This window comes from Phlebotomus papatasi, chromosome 2, assembly GCF_024763615.1.
Source record: "Phlebotomus papatasi isolate M1 chromosome 2, Ppap_2.1, whole genome shotgun sequence".
Lineage (NCBI taxonomy): Eukaryota > Metazoa > Arthropoda > Insecta > Diptera > Psychodidae > Phlebotomus > Phlebotomus papatasi.
This window is the reverse complement of record NC_077223.1, coordinates 71961532-71982418: the sequence shown is the minus strand read 5'-3', so window position 1 is coordinate 71982418 and position 20887 is coordinate 71961532. Positions and strand designations below refer to the sequence as shown.

General features: G+C 32.8%; 1 protein-coding gene across 1 annotated transcript; it reads right to left on the bottom strand.

The window, feature by feature from the left end:
• Positions 1 to 3247: 3247 nt before the first annotated feature.
• LOC129804278 (cyclic AMP-dependent transcription factor ATF-6 alpha) lies at positions 3248 to 20865 on the bottom strand. Its single transcript, XM_055851433.1, has 5 exons — positions 20692 to 20865; positions 15792 to 16759; positions 11047 to 11204; positions 10365 to 10972; positions 3248 to 4013 (listed from the first exon to the last, which is right to left on the bottom strand). The coding sequence occupies exons 1-5, from the start codon at positions 20717 to 20719 to the stop codon at positions 3712 to 3714; spliced, it is 2064 nt and encodes a 687-aa protein (XP_055707408.1). The 5' UTR covers positions 20720 to 20865; the 3' UTR covers positions 3248 to 3711.
• Between the last annotated feature and the right edge of the window lie 22 nt (positions 20866 to 20887).

Below are 20887 nucleotides of genomic sequence, written 5' to 3'. Positions count from 1 at the left end.
CATTTTTGGAAAAAACACATTATTTTTTAAACAAAATTCAACAGCGAAGTAATCAGAAGAAAATGTATAATAATTATCATTTTACATATCAGACTTTGCAGGATAAAGATACAGAAAAGGTAATACATGCTAATAACTATAAGATCGATAAGATCTCTTTCAAATATAGAACAAGCTTGAGGAGTTGATAAACTGCATGATGTAATTTAATTCACCTCATAGCTATTATATCACGAAATTAGATCTTAATAAGAGTGACACGAAATTTTTCAAAAATCAAATTTTAAAAAGTTATTTCTTGAAAACGTTTCGATCAATTTTCAAATTCAGATAAATTTTGGCAAGGTCTTAAGTGGGCCTTAAGGGCAAGATCTTAGGAAAAACACAGAATATAAAAGCTAGTGATAAGCTTCCTAATACCCTATTCTTCGTACAACACACCATTTCTTCCTCCTGAAATACTTTACCCTCTTCTAAATCACTTCAAATTCAAATCACTTGTTTTTTTTATATTTCTTCGTGAGTTTGAAACATGACTTTTTAAAAAGAAAATGTAAGGTATAGAACTTGCTAGTAAAATGTCATTGATTGATCAAATTCGTTATGGTACATTTTAGCAAAAATCGGGTGGTACGAAACTTTTGTCATTTAAAGGTTCAAAATCTTACACTAACAGGGAGACTTTGACAGTTTTAGCCAAAAAATTAAATATTTCTTCATCTAATTGTAAAAATATTTTTGAATCAGATTGGTAAATATTTTAACCCTTTAAGGACGAGATTGTCAAAAATTTAGGGTTCAGAAAAAAAAATCAGTCTTTCTTACTTCTTAGAGCAAAAAGTGACTTTAGAATGTAGAAGTAATTTTTTTTTGGAACACCGGTGTCCCTATCGTCTTTAAAGGGTTAATGAATAGGGAGGGATTTAATTACTATGAATAAAAATAGTAGTTTACCCCGACTAATTCTGCCTTGGTCTCCCTTATAGCCTTCTTCAGACTTAAAATTCATCCATATAAATAAACTGGTTAAACTTTAGAGGATGATAACTACGGACTAAAAAAAAAATTGTTCACATTTTTCAAGTTTGATTATGATTATAAAATGATTTATCATTATGATTTAGAATTAAAATGTGAGTTTTGCTTTATTCTTCTAACCAGGTTTATTATAAATATTGCCCAATCTGCTGTAGCCGGTTATTTTCAAAGATTTTCTAAAATAGCCTAATTCACAACTTGCTTCAAATGGCAATACAGAATTTTTCCTTAATAAACACGGTACTAAATTCTTATTTGTAGTTATTAGATGAGCACATATATTCTGTCAGTAGAAAAGGTTGAAAGTTTGGAGTGTTATATCTCAGCTCCTGGTGAACATAATTGGATGGGTGAACTATTGTTGGAAAGCTTGGGTCATTAGCCTTCAGAATCTGGTATATGTAATTTGCTAAAAGTAAACCATGGTCATCCAGAACCATTTATGTCGAAGAAGACACTTTTTGCAACGTCATTTTTGACCATCTACTTCTGGGACCAGGAGTGACCCACTTTTCTCGCACATGGACTGTTTGTTGGAGGAACTCAAAAGGTACAATTTGTGGAAGAAACTTTTTTTTGGACATCTTTCTTTTTTTTATTCATCCACTTTTGCAAGAATTTTAAAATGTTACACGCAAAGAAAAAATGACAGAAATCCTTCTATCTCATTTTCTGGACAAATTGTTGAAGATATCAACTTGGAATGTTCTGAGCACCCCCCCCCCCCCCCATAAGTTGATTGAAGTAATCCAAATGTCACTTCAATTTCATCCCAACGTCTATCCTTCCCCTCCAGAAACCATTTTTTTAGGAATATCTCAAGAACCAGACCATCGATGCATTTCATTTTTGGATATGTTTTAGAGAGTGTCCTAGCGGACATTTCATCTATACATCTCAAAAACGTCCAACCTATTCTTCTTGCACGTGCTAATAATCTGGTCAGAAGAGCAGAATTTCTTCTGATCAATTTTCTGACCAAAGAAACAAAGTTAGCGACTTTGAATGTTCTGAGTACCCCCCCCCCCCCCAAAAGTCAATCTAATAAATCGAAGCAACACATGCATTTGCCTCTCATCCCACTCCTTCTACTCCAGAAACCACTCTTTTAAGGATATCTCAAGAAATAGACCATCGATCCTTTCCATTTTTGGATATGTTTTTGACATGGCCAAGGTGGACATTTCGTCCTCAGATACCACTTCACTGAAATCAAAACTATGGCCATCTAAATACAGAAAAAGGGAAAAATTATTTTGTCTGCATTGCGGGGACAAAAACAAATTGAAACTATATTGTTAATAATTGTATTAAACCAATAAGAAAAGTAGCATGAGAACTCATAAAGAGAAAAACGGTAGGGGGAAGTGGGGCACCTTTGAATTGAAGAACTTTTGAAATGGGACTTTTTTACCTATATTTTTAAAGGAAACTGAGCCATATCTTAACTTAATTTTGCTTCACAATTGATTTGATTCCCCAGAAAAGCTATGCAAGCCATTGTCAGGAGGCGTCGACCTCGAGGCAGACCTAGGACAAGGTGGCTGAATCAAATTCAGAACCTTGCCTTGGAACGCCTTGGGATCGAATCCTCACTCAGTTGAATAAGCGGTTGAAAATTATGATGATGATGATGACTTAATTTGGGTATAATTTGAAGTAAATTTTGAATTGTTTTAAATAAGTAATCTGGCAATATTAGAAATAAATCCAATCACAATAGTGAACAAAAAATAAATCAGTACAAGATTATAAATAATTATTCTATTCTTTCTTAACTTATTATGTTAAAAATGGAAAGTACATAAAAAAAACTTACCATTAAAACATGAGAAAAAATATTTTCAGCTGTACGCGATTTATTTACACAATTTATGTACACTAAACTTCGGCATCTTCAGCGAAACCTTTAGTGAAGAGTTTGAGAAACACTGCCTCGTCTCCTAATCACACACCTGTCGTATCGCTGCATTTTTCGCCTGACAAATCAGCGCAAATAAATTCAATCAGTGCAGAGTGTGACTGAGAGAAAATTCGCATAAATTGATACCAGAAGAGCGCCATAGAATGAAAATAATGTAAGCTGTAAAACTTAGCTAGTAAAAAAGTCCAATTGATTGTTAGTAGAATCGAAAAAATAATGTTGAATTGTAGTTCTTTGAGAAGTAATCAATAAAGTCCTTAAAAAAATTGTGAAGAAAAACAGGAATTTTCAATCAAAAGATCAATATTTTATTTCAATATATTAATATTGTGCAAATATTTCTTAAGTCAATTTTCTGCTTTAAGAAATTAAACTACCAAACAGTTTTAAATTAAAGATAAGCAAAATCCTCCAGAGATCGTGAATAATTCACATTGCAGTGTTCGACGAAATTAACTCTTACAATTGAATAAGTTATCCAAACAAAAAAACAGTTTGCATTTTATCTTCTATTTTTTCATTTTTCTTGCACTTCCCAATGACGTTGATAATACACACAGTGTAAAAGCAAATTCTTCAAAATGTCAAATGTGATGAAATTATAATCTTTTTTTTTATAAATGCCGAAAAATCAAATTCACTGAATTCAACGTCTTTTGTTGACATTTTTTTTCCTTAGCAAACCACCACCAATTTTTTTTCAACCTGTATATCTCGCATAATAATTCACCTAGACAAAAAACAAAGTCTTATGTGAACTCCAATTCTCGACTGGATTGTGTCGTCTTCTCAATCACTTGATCATCAATGAAGAATGGCTTTCTCAGCGCCAGCGGTTGCTCCCCATCTCCAATATTTCTCTGTTGCAGATCACCTTTTGTCGCACACGGATTCGCCTGATTCTTGCCACTGTTCGATGAATTGCCCTGATATCGCGTGCTCGGTGTCCGTAAGTGTTCAGGAATTAATTTATGCCTCACTCTTATCACTGATGTGTCAACTACTTCACAATCAATTTGCATCATTGTCATTGCATCTGTCGTGATGGAATCTGCAGTAAGGCAATAGAAAGGAAAAAAAAAAAACAGCAAGAAAAATAAGTATATTATACTAAGATAGTGAATCTTGATGGATTTTCCCCTAGTTTTGTGACACAGAATAAACAATCTGGAAAATAAATAAACAAGACCTTCAATCGCGATTATGCAATTGGAACAGAGAATCACCAAGAAAAAAATTTAAAAGAATTAAAAAAGCTTGTCCTTTTATCTCTTTCGCATCTTTTGGGATCCTTAATACCCAAAAGAAAATGTGAATATTCTGGGAAAAAGAATTTTTTGAATTACTTAGGACCGAAAAAATACATTTTTTGTGGATAATTGCAAAGTATAAGGATGTTTAAATCTAGGACATTTTTGAAGGACCTAGACTAATTCCTCAACTAATTTCACTAATTTATTTTTAATCAAAAACTTCGATATTTGCTTGATGAATATGCTGTGTCCCCGAAAGAATTAAAGGAAATTGAGAGTTCATGCAGCATAGTTAATAGAACATACACAGGCTCCAAATTTTTACCGTGTATACGGCAAAATTGTAACTATATTTCGTAATAAAACTGTAAGAAAACTTTTTGGAACAAACAAATATCTTCTCTAGATACAAATTGATTCCAAAAAAAATTTTTCCAAGGAAAACTTGTTTGGACACTGACCAAAATATTGGAACAGGTTTTCCTTGGAACATTGTTTTTTTTTTGGAATCGATTTGTACCTAGAGAAGATATTTGTTTGTTCCAAACAGTTTTCTTTACAGTTTTGTTACGAAATAAAGTTACAATTCTGTCAGAGTTTTCTTTTGGAGCCGTTTCGATAAGGTGGAATGTCTACAAATTATACACGGTAAAAAATTTCGGCACATATTTGTTCCAAAAATTAGCTCGTCCACGGACACCATAATTTTTGGCATAATCTTGTTCATTTTATGAGACTCAAAAAGATCCTTAATATTAGTAACGAATTTGTTCCAAATTGTAGCTCGTCCACGGACACCATAATTTTTGGAACAAATTTGTACCTTCTAGGAGGAACAAAAAGATACCCAATATTAGTAATGAATTTGTTCCAATAAATAGCTCGTCTAGTATAAAAGCGTATCCCTCCTCTCACACTCAGTCACCCGTCACCGAAGTGAAGAAGACGCCAAATCTGGGGCAATTTTCGTGCTACATCGTTTCACTTTTTTAGTTAGATTCCTTTCCCCTCTTGCTGCCAGCAAGCACTCGCATATGATTTCGTCATGCACGCGTCTGTATAAAACACTCTTAAGTTGATTTTTATTTGATGTTCCTTATAAATTTTCGCCACCGAAATCCATCTCGACTGAAGTATAGGCCTTAACTGTAAGACGAAATCTTTACTGCTCTAAATCCGCAGCGAATGCTAAATAATAAATCCCTCGATTTTGAATTACATATTGCACTTCCGTGATTTGAGTAGCATTTTGGAGATTTTTTGATTATTTAGTAGAGAATTATTTTAATATATTATGGCCTCTACACAATTGAAAAATTGTCAAATATGGTAATACATTTCTCTAGTGTGTAGGGGGCCTTAAGTGACGTTATCAAGATTTGCTTTTAAAAAAAATCAGTAAAAGAATGGCATTTTTTTTTTAAATAAAATGAACGTTCCTTTGAATAATAAATTTCAATAAAAATGTTCTTGAATTAATCTACGAATAAATTGTGAAAATTTTTAATCAATTTCTCAGAAATTTTAAGTGTAATAATGGCTATTTATCAGTTTATGAGTGCCATATTTAGCTAAAATAACATGAATTGTCTCAAAATATTCATTATCTCTCAAAATTCAAGAAAATAATGTCAAATGAAAGTATTTCAAGCTTACTCTACAACGTCATACATCACTTGTTAAAAGTTCTACGTGAAATATTTATTATTATTATTTAAAAAAAAAACAAACTATAATAATTTGTTTGAGGGCTTCTATCTCAAAACATCGAGATACTAAAAGTGCCACTTAAATCGCAGAAGTGCGATACATAATATTTTAAATTTGAATACTTTTCCTTATATCCCCTAGGGTGAATAACCACGTTTCGCCAGTGCCCCATTTTTCGCCACTTGTATTGAAATCGCTATTTTTCACGATTTGTGAAATAAATGAGCCGCAAAGTTCTATGTATTAGGTGAGATTCTTAACAATCTCACCTACTATAATCCTAACAAAATTTCATGTCGTCCGATCGACCTCAAACTTGGCCAAAATGTGTTTCGCCACTTCCTGATTCCGAATATATATGTGGCTAAGTTACGTTCCCGGCCGGCCGGCCGGCCGGCCGCTCTTTGGAGCTTAATAGCTAAAAAAGATATCGACTTACGGTTTTCGGCAAAGGTTATATATCGGGTGAAAATTGCAACTTGGTGCATAGACCCCCCACCCCTACTTCCGCCATTTTGAAGACCCCCCTTTTTTGTTTTCTCAATAGCTCCGCCCATATGGCATTCAGCGGACTCAAATTTTAGTATGTTATAGCTGGGCCTTAGAGCTTTCCATCAATACCAAACTTAAGGTCCCCCGACCCCCCTGACCCGAGCTATAAGGGTCCAAAAAAAATTTCTTAAAATGGCCATTACTCCGGTTCTAATTGTCAGAATTTAAAAAGTGAGGGCTTTTTGGAAAGCTCTCGTGAAATGCCACTTCCCCTTCTAACATCGCAAGTTCGTAAAACCACCGCTAGGGGCGCTATTATTAAAAAGAAAATTTTTAAATCTTAAAAGTTAAATAACTCAAAAATTCCTTATACAATCGGGCTGAAATTTTAGTATGTTGTAGCCGTTGATTATACCTATCAAACAAAAAAACCTTAAGTCGATCCATAACCCCTGACCTGAGCTATAAGGGGTCAAAGTTCGAACATTGACCGGCCTCTATCTCCGGTTCTAATTAACATAGCGGCCTAAATTTTACCTTTTTGGTTTCGTCTTGATGAGCACTTTCAGATGGAAGTTCAAAAAGTCACCACAGGTGGCACTGTGATAGCGTCAAAATTCATCGAAATTCAAAGTAATTTTTCTCAAAAACCGCATTGTGCAAGTTAATGAAATTTTAGTATGTTGTAGTCCAGTCTAAGACGTTTCCAAAATGGTGCAAATGTGCGCTGTGGTTAAAACAGAACCGGAGATATGAGGGGTCAAAGTTCACAAAATTAAAAAAATCATATCTCCGGTTCTATGTGACCGATTTTGATGAATGAGGGCTTAAACGAAAGATCTCACCAAATACTACAACTTTCTAAAATATTTGAACTTCGTGGGACCAACACCAAGGGCGCCACAGTCGAAAAACCATTTTCAATATCACATAACCTCAATTATCTCGACTGTCGCTGAACCGATTTTGATGATTACTTCGACATAATTGTAGAGCACATTTGTTTCTACATTTCGTCCATACATTATTTTCCGCTCAGACTACGCTATCACTCCGATTTTGCCGTTTAAGTGTGAAAAAATTGATTTTTCCCATAATAACGCTTTGAAATCACTCAGATGTCAATTTGACTGCCTCTACTCCACCAAGACACTTAAAATAGGGTTTTAAATGGAAAGTCCCACAAAACACAACAATTCTTTGATATAGTTGAAGTTCAACAAATGACTACTTGGGAACTCTGGATGAAAAAACGAGTTAAGAAACAAAAAACCTCGCTTATCTTGACTTCTGAGTAATCGATGAGATCATGTTCTATGGGAAAATTATAGAGAACATTCTGGTCTACATTTCACCCATATATCACTTTTGTGCCAGTTCATCCAAATCCTTGATATTTTGGTTTAAATACAAAATTTGTATAATTTCACGAATTTTATTCAAGATAACTGAATGGCGTCTCCCAACTTCAGCTCTAAATCGAATTTGCATGCACTCCGAGTTAGCTCACGTTAAGAATCTCACCTACATAAGCCGGTTAGGATTATCTGTCCCTTTTTACTGCTGCTACATATAGAGTCGAAAAATAATTATTATTCGTCTTGGATTTATGATTTTGAGCATTTTTTAGAGTAATATTTTTAGCAAGTACATCGAATCCAATATTTCTTACCAAATATACAAGTGTCATCAAATTTTCATCAAGCAAAAAATATCTTTTTGGATCAATAATTTGTCCATTGAATATTTAATTAAACTTGTGGAATAACATAAAATTTGTATTTAATTAATTAATATTTCATTTTATATCATTTTTATATAAAAATGAGGCATGGCGAAAAGTGGTTATCTTCTGGAATTGATTTTACCACCTGCCGCCATCTCTTTTCAATAGGCGACGCTAACTTCATTTCGCAGATTGTCAATTGTCAAATCTGCATTGTTAACTTTTTGCAATAGACCTATAATTTGATTTCTCAAAGAAAACTGGAAGAAAATCGTTTAAAGTGAGTAATAATAAGGTGATCACGAGGAAAAAGAAATGCCGAATGTATTGTTTTTATAACATTGCCTAAAATAATTGAGTTTGGACATTTTCAAGTGGGTGGCGAGAAGTGGTTACAAAACGGGCGAAAAGTGGTGAAAACTGGCGACGAAGTGGTTATTTTTGCATTGTTAAGAAAAATTAGTTTTTTAAGTAGTCCAGCGTTAAATTCTAAGACTATTGTTCTCACGAATCAAAAGCCAATACATCTAAGTAGTTTTGTGTCAAATTTGAGCTATCTTGTAATAAGAGTTCAAAAGTTATAATAAAATTAATTCCTCTTTTTCCTAAACATGGCGATAAGTGGTTACTCCACCTTACCGAAAAGTAAGTAATTTTTAAAATAGTCTCCGAAAATCAAATCTCAAAGGCTGAATTTTTAAGATTTCTAAATGAAAATTTCAGGAAATATATTTTAAATGTTGTACTTTTATATGCTTAAGGACTCGAATTAAATAATTTTTTTTTTATTACACTAGAATCTCGCTAATTCGGCTCTTTTAAGATCGGGCTACTTTTTAATTCGGACGGCAGATAAATTTGAAAAAAGTTTATTGACATTTTTTGAGTTTCCAAATGAAGGTAATTTTCTGAAATTTGGCATGTTTCGTTTTAGTTATGATGTGATTTTCCATTATAAAGGGAGTTTCATGAAATTTACCATAAATACGAGTATGTAAGCTTAGTATGAGTATGCGGAGGAGCAAGAAATCGTTGCATTTCAAATAATTTGATGCCCGAATTTCTCTCTAATTCGGGTGACATTTCGGTCCCAAATGCCCGAATCTGAGAGAGTCTACTGTATATTGAAAAAATAGAGAAAAACATGCTGTTTTTAGTCTCTTTGACCCACGTGTAAGCCCTTCAGGAAAGAAAATATTGAGAATTTCTCTTATACTAGTATCATCTTAAATGGAAGTATACTCGAGTCATCAAATTCATATAAATCTGGGGCTTTGCTCAACTACGCAGAAATTCATCAAGTTAAACGTGGTATATTCAAAAAGCGCGAAATTTGGTTAATTTTTTTTTAAATTCCCTAAAGTTGAAAATATGCAGAACATAATAAAGAAAATTCGAATGAGACTGCATGCAGCGGTGGTTCAGCAATACAGCGCAGGACATTCAATGGGAGTGCTGCGGGTTCGATCCTTGGCTCACTCCGTCTGTTTTTTTTTCCTTTTGATATCGTTTTTTTTTTTTTCAATAAAAAATCGTATTCTTTATTAAGTAGTATTATTGTAGTGTAAATTGCTTATAGTGCCGAATGAAAATCCTCAACAAATTTTTAAAAGCGATGAAAGTGCATTGCATAATTTATCGAATTATCAATTTGCTATGTAGAAGAATAAAAAAAAAACTTACTTACAATCAGCTATCTGAGGATCGTTGTAAATATTATTTATAGTTTTTATTGAAATTTTATAAAAGATTAGAAAGGTCGAAGACCAAAACCAATTTTTTTTTTGGAAAAAATCATTTGGAAACCTGTGCTCAAATAAATGTTTAATGAAAAAATTACGATATTGTCAACGCAAACATTGCAAATTTTACATTTTTAATAACCGAAAAAGCTCAGAGCCTTTTAATGACTTTAAAAAAAGAACGCTCTTTAATTTTTTCTTATTTTTCTTAACGAAAAATATCTTACAAAATTCAGTGTTTCATGAAATATGTTTCACATTTCATGTTTCACTCTTTAGAAAATTCAATTCAAAAAAAATATTTTACGAAAAATTGAATTTATAAGTTTTTCCATCGATTTTTTTTTTAATTTTCTCTCATATTAATAACAATTAAAAATTTCTTTGTCATTCAATTTCATTAATACTTGTTAAAATATTTTCCAGATTGTCAAAATAAAAGTATTTCAAATTGGATTTCTCAAAAAGGAAACACTCACCATTTATTCCAACAGCCGGCAGAAGAAGGGACATCCTGGGCCTTCTGGTTTTATTGTGAGCCAAGGCAGGAAGCATCAGGTGGTCAGCATGGAAAGATACAACGTAGAATGTGTCATCTCTTCGGCGAATCTCCTCAAAGAGTTCCGCATATTTAACTGAATTCTCTTTGGGTTTGAACACTTGCACCTGATTCCCTCCTTCGAGGGCTGTATCTTCCTTTCCGGCCACCCTCACTCTCCTCTTGCTCCTTGTGTTCTTCTTCACCACCATCCTGCTCTTCTTGGGCACATAGACCAGAGAAGAATCTTCTGGTTTTTTCTCAATCTCAATGGTTGGCTGCATTGTTTTATCACCTTCTCCACCTTTGTCTGGTTCCTCTCCAATCCACCTCCTGAGCTCACTGGCAATCCGAATACTCTCCGTCTGATTAACATACTGACTGGTTGGACAAATGGGATAGAGATTTGGCTGAGATGGTGATGTATTTGGATCCAATTGAGCATCTTGACCATCCACATCGTCCATCCACAGCAATCTTCTGCCCATTGAAGCTTCCGGTGCTGGAATACTTCCTCCCCTTGAAGCCCCATTCCACGTTAAGTAATTCCTAAAGATTTTTTTTAATAAGTTTTAGATAGAAAACCCCCAAAAAATAGAATATTTTTCAAAAATTCTACTCACGTCAGAGGGAAAATATTGAAGGACACGACAAAAAGACACGCTAGAAGAATCGCCGTATTCTTCCTGGGCAGTGTTGTGAAATTTGTTTTTAAGAATTTATTGCTTGCGCATTTTATGCACTCATTGGCGCTCAATCGTTTCCTCAATTCATGATTTTCCTGCACAAAAAAAAAGAGAACAATATTATAGCTTTATCAGGAAACTGATAAAGAGAAAATAAGTGGGATTTTAGCTTCTGAAAATGGGGCGTTTTTTTTCAATTGAAAACGTCTGATTAAATCATTTGAAGAGCACGAAAATCGCTTCAGAAAATATCCAATAAATCCAATTTTGTGGACTAGACACATATTTCGTGCGTAACATGGAACTTTATGAGTTATGAAAGAAATGGTACCAAAAGAAATGGGTTTGATGACCCCTGAGTTTGTCTATGAAACGCCGGAAAGAAACAATTAAACCTTTCGGAGCACAAGACACACATTATTTGAAAAAGTTACTCCGAAACTAATTTATCTCATGGAATTATTGCACATTTTTTTTATAATAAATTTCGCTGTATGGATTTATTCAATTTAATTCCAACTAATTGGAAGCTTAATAACCTTCAAAATCTTGCGTATGAAATTATAAAGCAAAGTGCAGATAATTCATTTTATTTTCATGGAATTCTTATCTCGCATTATTTCTCCTAACTTCTGAAATAAATTATTTAGGTTTGCATTCTTTAAATTCACCATTAAAGGCTAACTGGTATTAAACGATGAAGTTTTTAAATGTCTTTTAATCTCTTTAAATATTTTAATAAAGTATTAAATATTATTTTAATTTTCACGGTTACATATGCCATACGTTATACCTTAGCCAAAAAAAATCAAGCATTGTTAAAAGGATTTTTTTATTTACAATATTACTAATTAAAATTTAGTATAAATATTCTTCTTCCTTTATGAGCAGCGCACAATATCTTTTGTTTGTAAACATGTTTTCAAAATTTCCCATGAGAATGAGCGAGATGACTAGAACTACATCTCACTCACTCTCATTGAAATGTCAAAAACATGTTTACTAAACAATTATCTTACAAATCATGTCAATTTTGTAAATATTCTCCGACTGTACTTTGTTTTTTTTTTATTAGAAAAATCTTTCAAATATTAGGAAAAATTACTGGGAATTAGGGTGGTATTCACAGAAACCGGATTACATATTTATAAATAAGTTACTTATTAAAATGGCCATTAAAAGCTTATTTTTAAATTAATAAGTGTTCCTATGCACAGAACTTTACATATTGTTGACAAATCTAATTCTTGAAGTATACAGTAGGAATCATAAGTTTGTTACGGTGCTCATTTTTACTGAAAGAGACCTTGAAGAAGTATTGTAAATATTTTTAAAAGTTAAGTTTTTCATTACTTTTGTAATACTAGGTTTGGAACAAATAAGGTAAATTAAGCTAATTCAAAACCTTCTCCAAATGGAAATTTTTCGCTACTCTAAATGGAAACGTCATTGTTTTCATGATAAATACAGTACTAAATTACTATATATTTATATATTTTCTATACCACAGTTTCATTATTTAGTTAATTTTGCTCCAAATAAAGCGAAAATCCATTAATATTCACAAATTTTAATATGTTAATTTCTCAGAAAAATTAGAAGTGTACCTTTTCACCATAGAATTTTTCATCGATCGACCATATTTTCCAATGAAAAACACAATAAAGTGACTGTTGTTTATTCGTTTTGTTTAACATTTACTTCATATTTCTGGCTAATTTTGGTTAAATTAAGTGCTAGTGTTTATTGTTAACGGTACATGAAGTTTTCAAATGAAATAATTACCTATTTCGTGAACAAAAAGGGTTTTTCTGAAGTGTTTGCAAATGCTTCAATAGGAAACCCCGGAAATATGATTTTTCTGGAGAGATTTTCTTATTGTTTTAGATGGGAAAGGAGAAAAGACCAGGAATAAGAACAAATCCTGCACTCAAGAGCAACTTATACACTGTTTGTCTCCAATTAGAAACTTTCCCTTGTCTCCATTTGGATTAATTTGTTTCCAATAGAAGCATTTTACGCTCGCGTATTTTTCTTGTATTTAATAAGTTTTCAAATTATATATAAAGAATTTTCACTAAACAGTAACATTGTAGAAGAGTCAAGGAGCAAATTTATGTAATTCCCTTCAGAAAAAAATATCAACTTAATGTGTTGAATCTTCTGTCAAAGTTAAAGCGTATGGAAATGGTTTTGAATTAGGACATTTACCCTACCTAAAATAATCAAGTTTTGACCTTTTCAAGTGGGTGGCGAGAAGTGGTTACAAAACTGGCGAAAAGTGGTGAAAAGTGGCGACGAAGTGGTTATTTTTGCATTATTAAGAAAAATCAGTTTTTTTTAAGTAGTTCAGCGTTAAATTAGAGGACTATTGTTTTCACGAATCTAGAGCCAATACATCTAAGTAGTTTTGTGTCAAATTTGAGTTATCTTGTAGTAAAAGTTCAAAAGTTATAATAAAAATAATTCCTCTTTTTCCTAAACATGGCGATAAGTGGTCACTCCACTCTAATCATCTTTTTTTTTTAATTTGTGACCGTCCTGGAACTTAAACGCTAAAAGATATCAACTTCTGATATTCGATGATCACAGATAAAAAAAAACAATATATCCAGACGTTTTTTTCCTCCCCCCAGCCCGCCCCCACCATACCATCCAACATTATGTTTTTTTTTTTGGTTTTTCTCAAAATTCACCCGAGCTTTTTCCATGATTTTCGGATAAGTTTTAGAGATAATCCAGTCGAACGTTTCATCCAAACATACATATGACAGGAAAATTCGCCATTTTGAATTATTGAAGGTCAAAGACCACTCACTTTGGAGGGCCCATTTTCAACCGATTTAGTTAAAATCGGATTTTTTGGAAAGGTCTTGAAATTTCCAATCTGATTGCATTGGTCGCAATCTAAAATAAATCGGCAAAGTATCCACAAATAATCAATCTTTTATATATTCTTTTTTATATAAATTTGTTACCCATCTAAAGGCGAAAGGTTAAAAGATACGTACTTTCGATCTTCGGAGGACAACCTCCGAAGATCGGCCACCTCCTTCCAATCCCTCCAAAACCATGTTTATTTGTTTTTTCTCAAACACGGCTCTAACGATTTCTTTTATTCTTGAATATGTTTTAGAGATGATTCAGGCAAACATTTCATTCAAGCATATCTATAACCTAAAGACAGCGACATCTTGAATTTTCAAAAGTTAAATTTTATTTGGTTTTGAAATCAGTTGAATGGGTTAAATATCCCAAAATGACTTATCTTTCTCATATTTACATTTTTGATTTTGAACACTAATATTTTGAAATACTTTTGTAATTTATAACGCAATTTGATCTCTAATAAGATGAGTAAGCACCAAAAAAAAATCATACGAAAAAACAATTCACGGAGAGCTCTATCTCATGAGTTCAAGCATTTCGCAAAGCTGAGACGCTTTGCCAATTCAATTTCCAATAAAATTAAATATCTGAGCTTTCCTAAAAAAACCGAACTAAAAATTTAGAATAACTTAATTCAGAACCTGATCTAAATGGGAAATTTTTTCATTAAAATTTATTATGAATGAACATTCGATTTATATGTATTACAAAGAATAAAGATAATAAAATTATGACACAAAATCTTAGCATTGTTTTTATTAAGGAAAAATTTAAAATAATTTATTCCCATATGAAATTGTAAAGAATTTCCGTTTGTTTCATGTTCTGAATTAGGTGATTCTACCCTAATCCCACAATTTTCGATAAAAATAATAAATAAACATTTTTTTATGAGAATATTGTCAATTATTTTGAACATGCACAATACACAATTGTTGTATCAGATATTATTTAGCAAAAACATTTTTTTAATGTATTTAAGAATGTTTAGTTAAAATAATAGAATTTTATTAATTGCATAAAGAAAATAGCGCAAATAGAATATTATTTACTAACTCTAAATAGTTCGTTTTTAATTATTCACTTTTGCTTTAAATAAATTTTAAAATACTTAATTTTTAATAAAAAAAACTTTTTTTTAATTCAAATTGCAAGTTCTTTATTGCTTTTAAGTGTTTTAAACGATGAATAAACTATATGAAATAAATAATTCAAAATAAAGAAAGAGCAAAATTTTTAAAAGAAAAAAAAACCATCGTATCTATTTTTTCAAACAGGTACTGTAAATAAATATTTTCTGTATAGTTGATTGACCAAAATTCCATATTTCTTCCAGAAAGACTCGAAACAGAAGAAAGAACTAATCAGAATCTCGTTCTATAACCTGCTTTAGAAGCCATCACACATTTTCTATTCGAAAAGTGTCTATCACCGAGCAATTGTGGCCCATGAAGGCCAAAGCTAATGAAACAACCTTGGTCAGAAGTTTGATGCAACGTATTTCCCGGATAAATTTAATAACATTCTGGCATCATTTTCTGCCTTATGCCCAGCGCACAATAACATTTGTTTAGTAAACATGTTTTTGACACTTCAATGAGAGTGAATGAGATCTAGATCTAGTCATCTCGCTCATTCTCATGGTAAATTTTGAAAACATGTTTACAAACAAAAGTTATTGTGCGCTGGTCATTATTCTCCATTCTCAATTTCGATTGAATCTTCAAATAAAATCTTTAAAATATATGCAAAAAGGGAAAGAGTGAAAGAAAATAATCAAAAAAAAAACTTACATGCTTTAGCCTTTCATTTTCATTTGTCAACTCATTCACTCGCGTCTCCAGCGATGTCACATATTCCTTCTTCTTCTTGCGCGACAAACACGCTGATTCTCGATTCTTAATCATTCGCTGTTGCTTCTTCAGCGTCTTCTCATCCATTCCCTGTGAGAAGATCCCCGTTCCGGTTCCATAATCCACCGAAACTGGTTCTGTCTTTATCTGCGGCAGCACATTTGGCTGTTGTATCTTCACTGTTGACGTCTTGGGGACAATTATTGGCTTTTGGGGTAGAGCTGAAGCCGTTGTTGTCTTGGCTTTTTGCATCAGAGCCCCAAATTCTTGCTGTGACAGGACAATTGTCTTCTTGGTAGAAGCATTAGTTGCCTTCAGGACACCTCCAGCCAGTGTCACAGGCTTCGGCTGGATCTTAATGGTTCTCAGAGGTTGATTAGTAGGAGTTTTCTGTGTGAATGAGACTGGAACTGCTGTGATGGGAATCAGTGTTCCCTGGACTATTTTAATATCTTGCACTGGTGATAAATAAATGGGCTTAGGAGAGGACATGGGAGATTCAACAGAATCCGAGGGAGGCGAATATGGAGGAGTATCTGGAACTTTTTGTCCAGAAGAACTCGTTACTGAACTCGTGACACTGTCACTGACATCAGAAAATCCGGAGCTGCTGGAGGGAGAAGGGGTATTCCGGGGTATTGTCTCTGTCTCCACTTTAATGTCCTGATCAACAATGACATCATTCAGGAAATCATAGGGATTAATATTCTTCAGTTCTTTATCAAAATCATCAATGTCCGGAAAGGTATGCTCAGTCTCGGCGGACCACTGAAATGTGTCATTGCCATTGATTTGTGTCTCATTGAGAAGTGGAAAATCTAGAGGCTCCGTTTTCATCAACGTGGACTCCACTTCATCCAGAATCATGGGCAAGTCCACGTCCAAATCGAAGTTGGGCAGAAGGTCGTCTGATAAGATAAGAAATTGGGAGAAAACACCCATTTAGCAATCAATTTACGGCTGCTGAAAAGAGCTGCGAGGTGCATCTGGCAACTCAAGTGCTCTTGAGAAAAAGTCACAGCTATTGTCATCGACTCCGATCTATAGAAGACTACTTAACAGGAAACATTTGAATTGTGTTTCTGCTTATAAGAATCTTACATGACAAATAAACCCTCTATAGCTGTTAATTAAAAAACTGGTTGAGTCTTTATGCCCTAGACACACTTACGACTAAAGTCCAGAGATGACTAAGCTCGTTCATAGCCAAGTCAGTTCCTGACACACTACAAACAAGACTACAAACGAGGCTTAACATTTTCTGGCACTCATAAAACATAACTTTTGTAGGTTTTTATGGAGATATTTCTACTGAAACACACTAATACTTCTCTGAAAATGAAACTATTTGTAATATCATGTCTCAGTACACATGCAATAATTATTGTTAATTATAATTATTTGTGAGGTGGAAGCTAACTCGCGACTTAAGCCAATTTTGGCTATTTTAGTGAATAATTATTTTTGTTATACGTGAATTGTGAAGTAAATTTAAAAGTAGTTTCATTTTAAAATTATTACTAGTGCATTTCAGTAGAAATATCTGCATAAAACCCACGAAAGTTATGTTTTGTGAGTGCCAGAAAATGTTAAGCCTCGTTCGTAGTGTGTCAGGAACTGACTTGGCTATGAACGAGCTTAGTCGTCTCTGGACTTTAGTCGTAAGTGTGTCCAGGACATTAACTACTTAATTAAGATCTTAAAAGCAGCGTTTTAACTGTTTAAACTAAACTTTTATACTTTTTAAACTAAAATTTAGTATTTTACTCTTAGACGTCTTCTATACGGGGGGATTTCGAAATGCACCTGGCTGTGCTATGCACCGGTGAGTCTCGGGAAATCTCCCCTAATGGTTCATTCCTGAGATAAATTACCTCCACCCTCTGTTATAAATTCTCCAAGTGTGCTCTAACTAAAATAGATAGTCTGGAAGATTTTCCATTTTAATTCGAAACGTTTCGAATGTCAATCACACAGTGTTTTACAATCAAAGAATTTGTTAAAGAGTGGTAAAGTTAATATTTATGCGTGGTGACGAACACTTTATTAAGAAGAGGAGATGGAGCAGACATCCTCTATATCAAAAACGTTCTACCGCAGGATTTTATGCCAATATTGTTGCTAAATTTAGAAAATATCGTAAGATTTTATTTTTCTGTAAATCAACTTTATTCATATACGTGAGGGTCTCTAAGTTCTTAGAAATTAGTTGAATATCACTTTTCAGCTGACAAATTCCATAACTACACAAGGATGTCTATTTAACAATTCGACTATATTCTAATGATGATTAAACGATACATTCAGAAGAGTAATCGATACCGTGTCCCTATTTCATCAGCTTTGCGACTCTTGATAACTTTAAAAATAGTTCACGAGAAAAACATTTCTTGAAAAACAAAAAAAATTAAAACCGCTTGAAATGTCAAAATATTCGAACATAAAGAAATGGAGCTTTCGAAGAGATTTTAAGCGCCAAAAGCGCCAAAAGACAGGCAAAAATGCACCGTTTTAAAGCTCAATGGGGAACTTTTGTTTCAAAATGGCAGTTTCGAATTAAAATCCCCCCGTTTAGATGCTTCCTTACTTTTTTTCTAAACCAAATTTATTTTTTCTAAACAAAAATATTTTGATTAGAAATTAGAAAATTGGTTCTTATATAATTCTTTATTAGCGTCCATTATGGACCTTTTAAAGAAAATTGGTTCTTTAGGATAAAATTTACTTAGAATTTCAAGATCTCTATGAATAGGAAATCCTGGAGAACTCTTGAGGGAAGCATATTTCACGAAATTTTTTCTCCTATAAAATATATTTATTCACTATAACCTGAGGGAAATTATGATTTACAGTTAAAAATGTAAAAAATCGGCTAATTGTCCATGTATTTCTTTTTTTAAATTATCAAGGACTTTTAGTATTCGATTTGCTCGACGGCTTCCACTTTCTTTGCGATTGTGGTACTTGTCCTCGCTCTCTTCATTATGGATCACAATTATCACAACTACTCAATAAAGTTTGCCAAAAATATTGAAATAATTATGACAACATTGCATGTCGCGTACTAAAAAAAAAACATAACCTAACTTAAATACAGTGACTTGAAATCAACGGTCGATAAATTGTGGACTATAGAGCGATGGCCTGTAGCGGGGTTCTACTGTATTCTAACATTGCTAATTGATAAAGTCAGAAGCGTCAGAAATCACTTTTTTTTAGATTCCTGGCAATTAAAATGAAGATGATTAAAATATCATTAATTGTAAAAAATATGAAGGCTGTAAGGGAATGTGTGGCATTTAAAAGAACTTCGCAAAATGTTTAAATGAATATTTAAAAACTTAAAAAAATGATCTTAATACAAGTCTTATAAGCATCTTTTTTATTGTGGAACAACAGAGCATTTTTGCAAAAATTACTTAATAGAAATAGAATACTCGGTGGTACTAGATGAAAATAATATAAGAAAATTGAAGAAATAAAACCAAAATGCGATGAACGGTGAGCAAAAAATATATATAAGAAATTAATCCTAGTTTTTTTGCGCACCGTTTATCGAATTTTCGTTTTATTTCTTCAATTTTCTCAAATTATTTTCACCTAGTGCCACCGAGTATGAGATGAGGTAATATGATATTCAAGAATCTGTGTAAGAATTGCAATGAAAATGCGTAAATTGCGTAAATTAACGTAATAGGGTGAGCATTTTATTGTCAATGTGATTCTGCCCTTACAAACCAAAATGGTTTTTTTTTTTTTAATTTCAGATTACTACATATCATTTTAAAAATTGTGCGAAGGATTTGTCTTTCAAAATTTTAGTCAGCATAAAAAAAGTAAATGTCAAATTTATTAAAATGTAGACCATAAAGACGGTCTCCTAAACTAAATAAATCTAAAAATGTTTTGTTTTTTACTAGAACCATAGAGCAAAACTTTTAGAGAGGGCACGCTAGAATCGTACAACAGTGCTAGGCAGTAAAAAAATAAATTTCCATGATCAGTGAAAAGCTCGAATCTGAGGGTTTCATTTAGTGAATTTCTTTTTAGATGTCCAAACACCGTGGGCCGCTATAAAAAATGTTCTTCCACAAAAGCAAGTAAATTTTTCGGTGCGCCTCACGCAATGAGACATCTTTTTGATAAAGAGCTATCAATTAAAAAGAGCAATAAAAAAGCGTGAAGTGATTTAATTCGTTGTAAAAGTGCGTGCATCGCACGAAAAACATGTGCCGATTACATTCTTTTTATTCGATTTGAGGAAAATTATTTTATACGAAAACTGGCACAGATTTTTTATTTGAATGTCCTCTCCGTAGTATTACTCTGAGACTAGAACTTATTTTGGAACGTTATTAGTAGAATTTATCGTTAAAGATCAAATGTTTTGATCGTTTTGATAATAAATCAAATATATTTGTTTTTCGTTAGAATTTTCGTAGAACTACAAATAAGTCGTGCAAATAATTCTTTTATTTTAATTAGTGAAATTATTTACTTATTATCTTAATAAGCATTAGTTGGCTAACGTGAGAATCATATTACCAAAAGTCCATTAACCTTTTTCTATTTGTGTGAGAAAAGTGATGAAACATCAATGAAATTGAAAGGAAATTCCTAGCAAAAAGATGACTAATTGACAATAAATAAATAGCCCATGTGGAACATTACTAGTAGGAGGCGACAGAAGAGCCTCTCCTCTCAAAATTACTACAAAGAAAGCATCCTCCGACGCAATTTTCAACGAAAAAACGCAATTCTCTCCCAAATGAAATCACACAAAAGCACTCTGCCACCATATGGAAAAAACATATTTGTGATTTTCCCCCCAAATACTCACTGCAGAGCTCATCCGATTGTACATCCATGTTGTAGGGTGTTTTATTCTCCTGTTCACTTTGATTTTCACTGGGTTTTCACTCAATTTTCTGTGAATTTTTCAATTTTTTCAGCAGAACGAACTTGACACGTATTTTCTCAACCATTTTAGTTTCATAACTAAACCGAAAGGGGCGGTAGTGTCTTTTAGGAGGAAA

Bases quoted from the DNA above. Each gene is read 5' to 3' on its own strand.
- LOC129804278 (XM_055851433.1), bottom strand. From the start codon at position 20,719: ATGGATGTACAATCGGATGAGCTCTGCA. The intron at 10,973-11,046 runs GTGAGTAGAATT...AAAAATCTTTAG, and splicing joins TTCAATATTTTCCCTCTGAC to GAATTACTTAACGTGGAATG. The intron at 4,014-10,364 runs GTGAGTGTTTCC...GCCTTACTGCAG, and splicing joins GCCGGCTGTTGGAATAAATG to ATTCCATCACGACAGATGCA.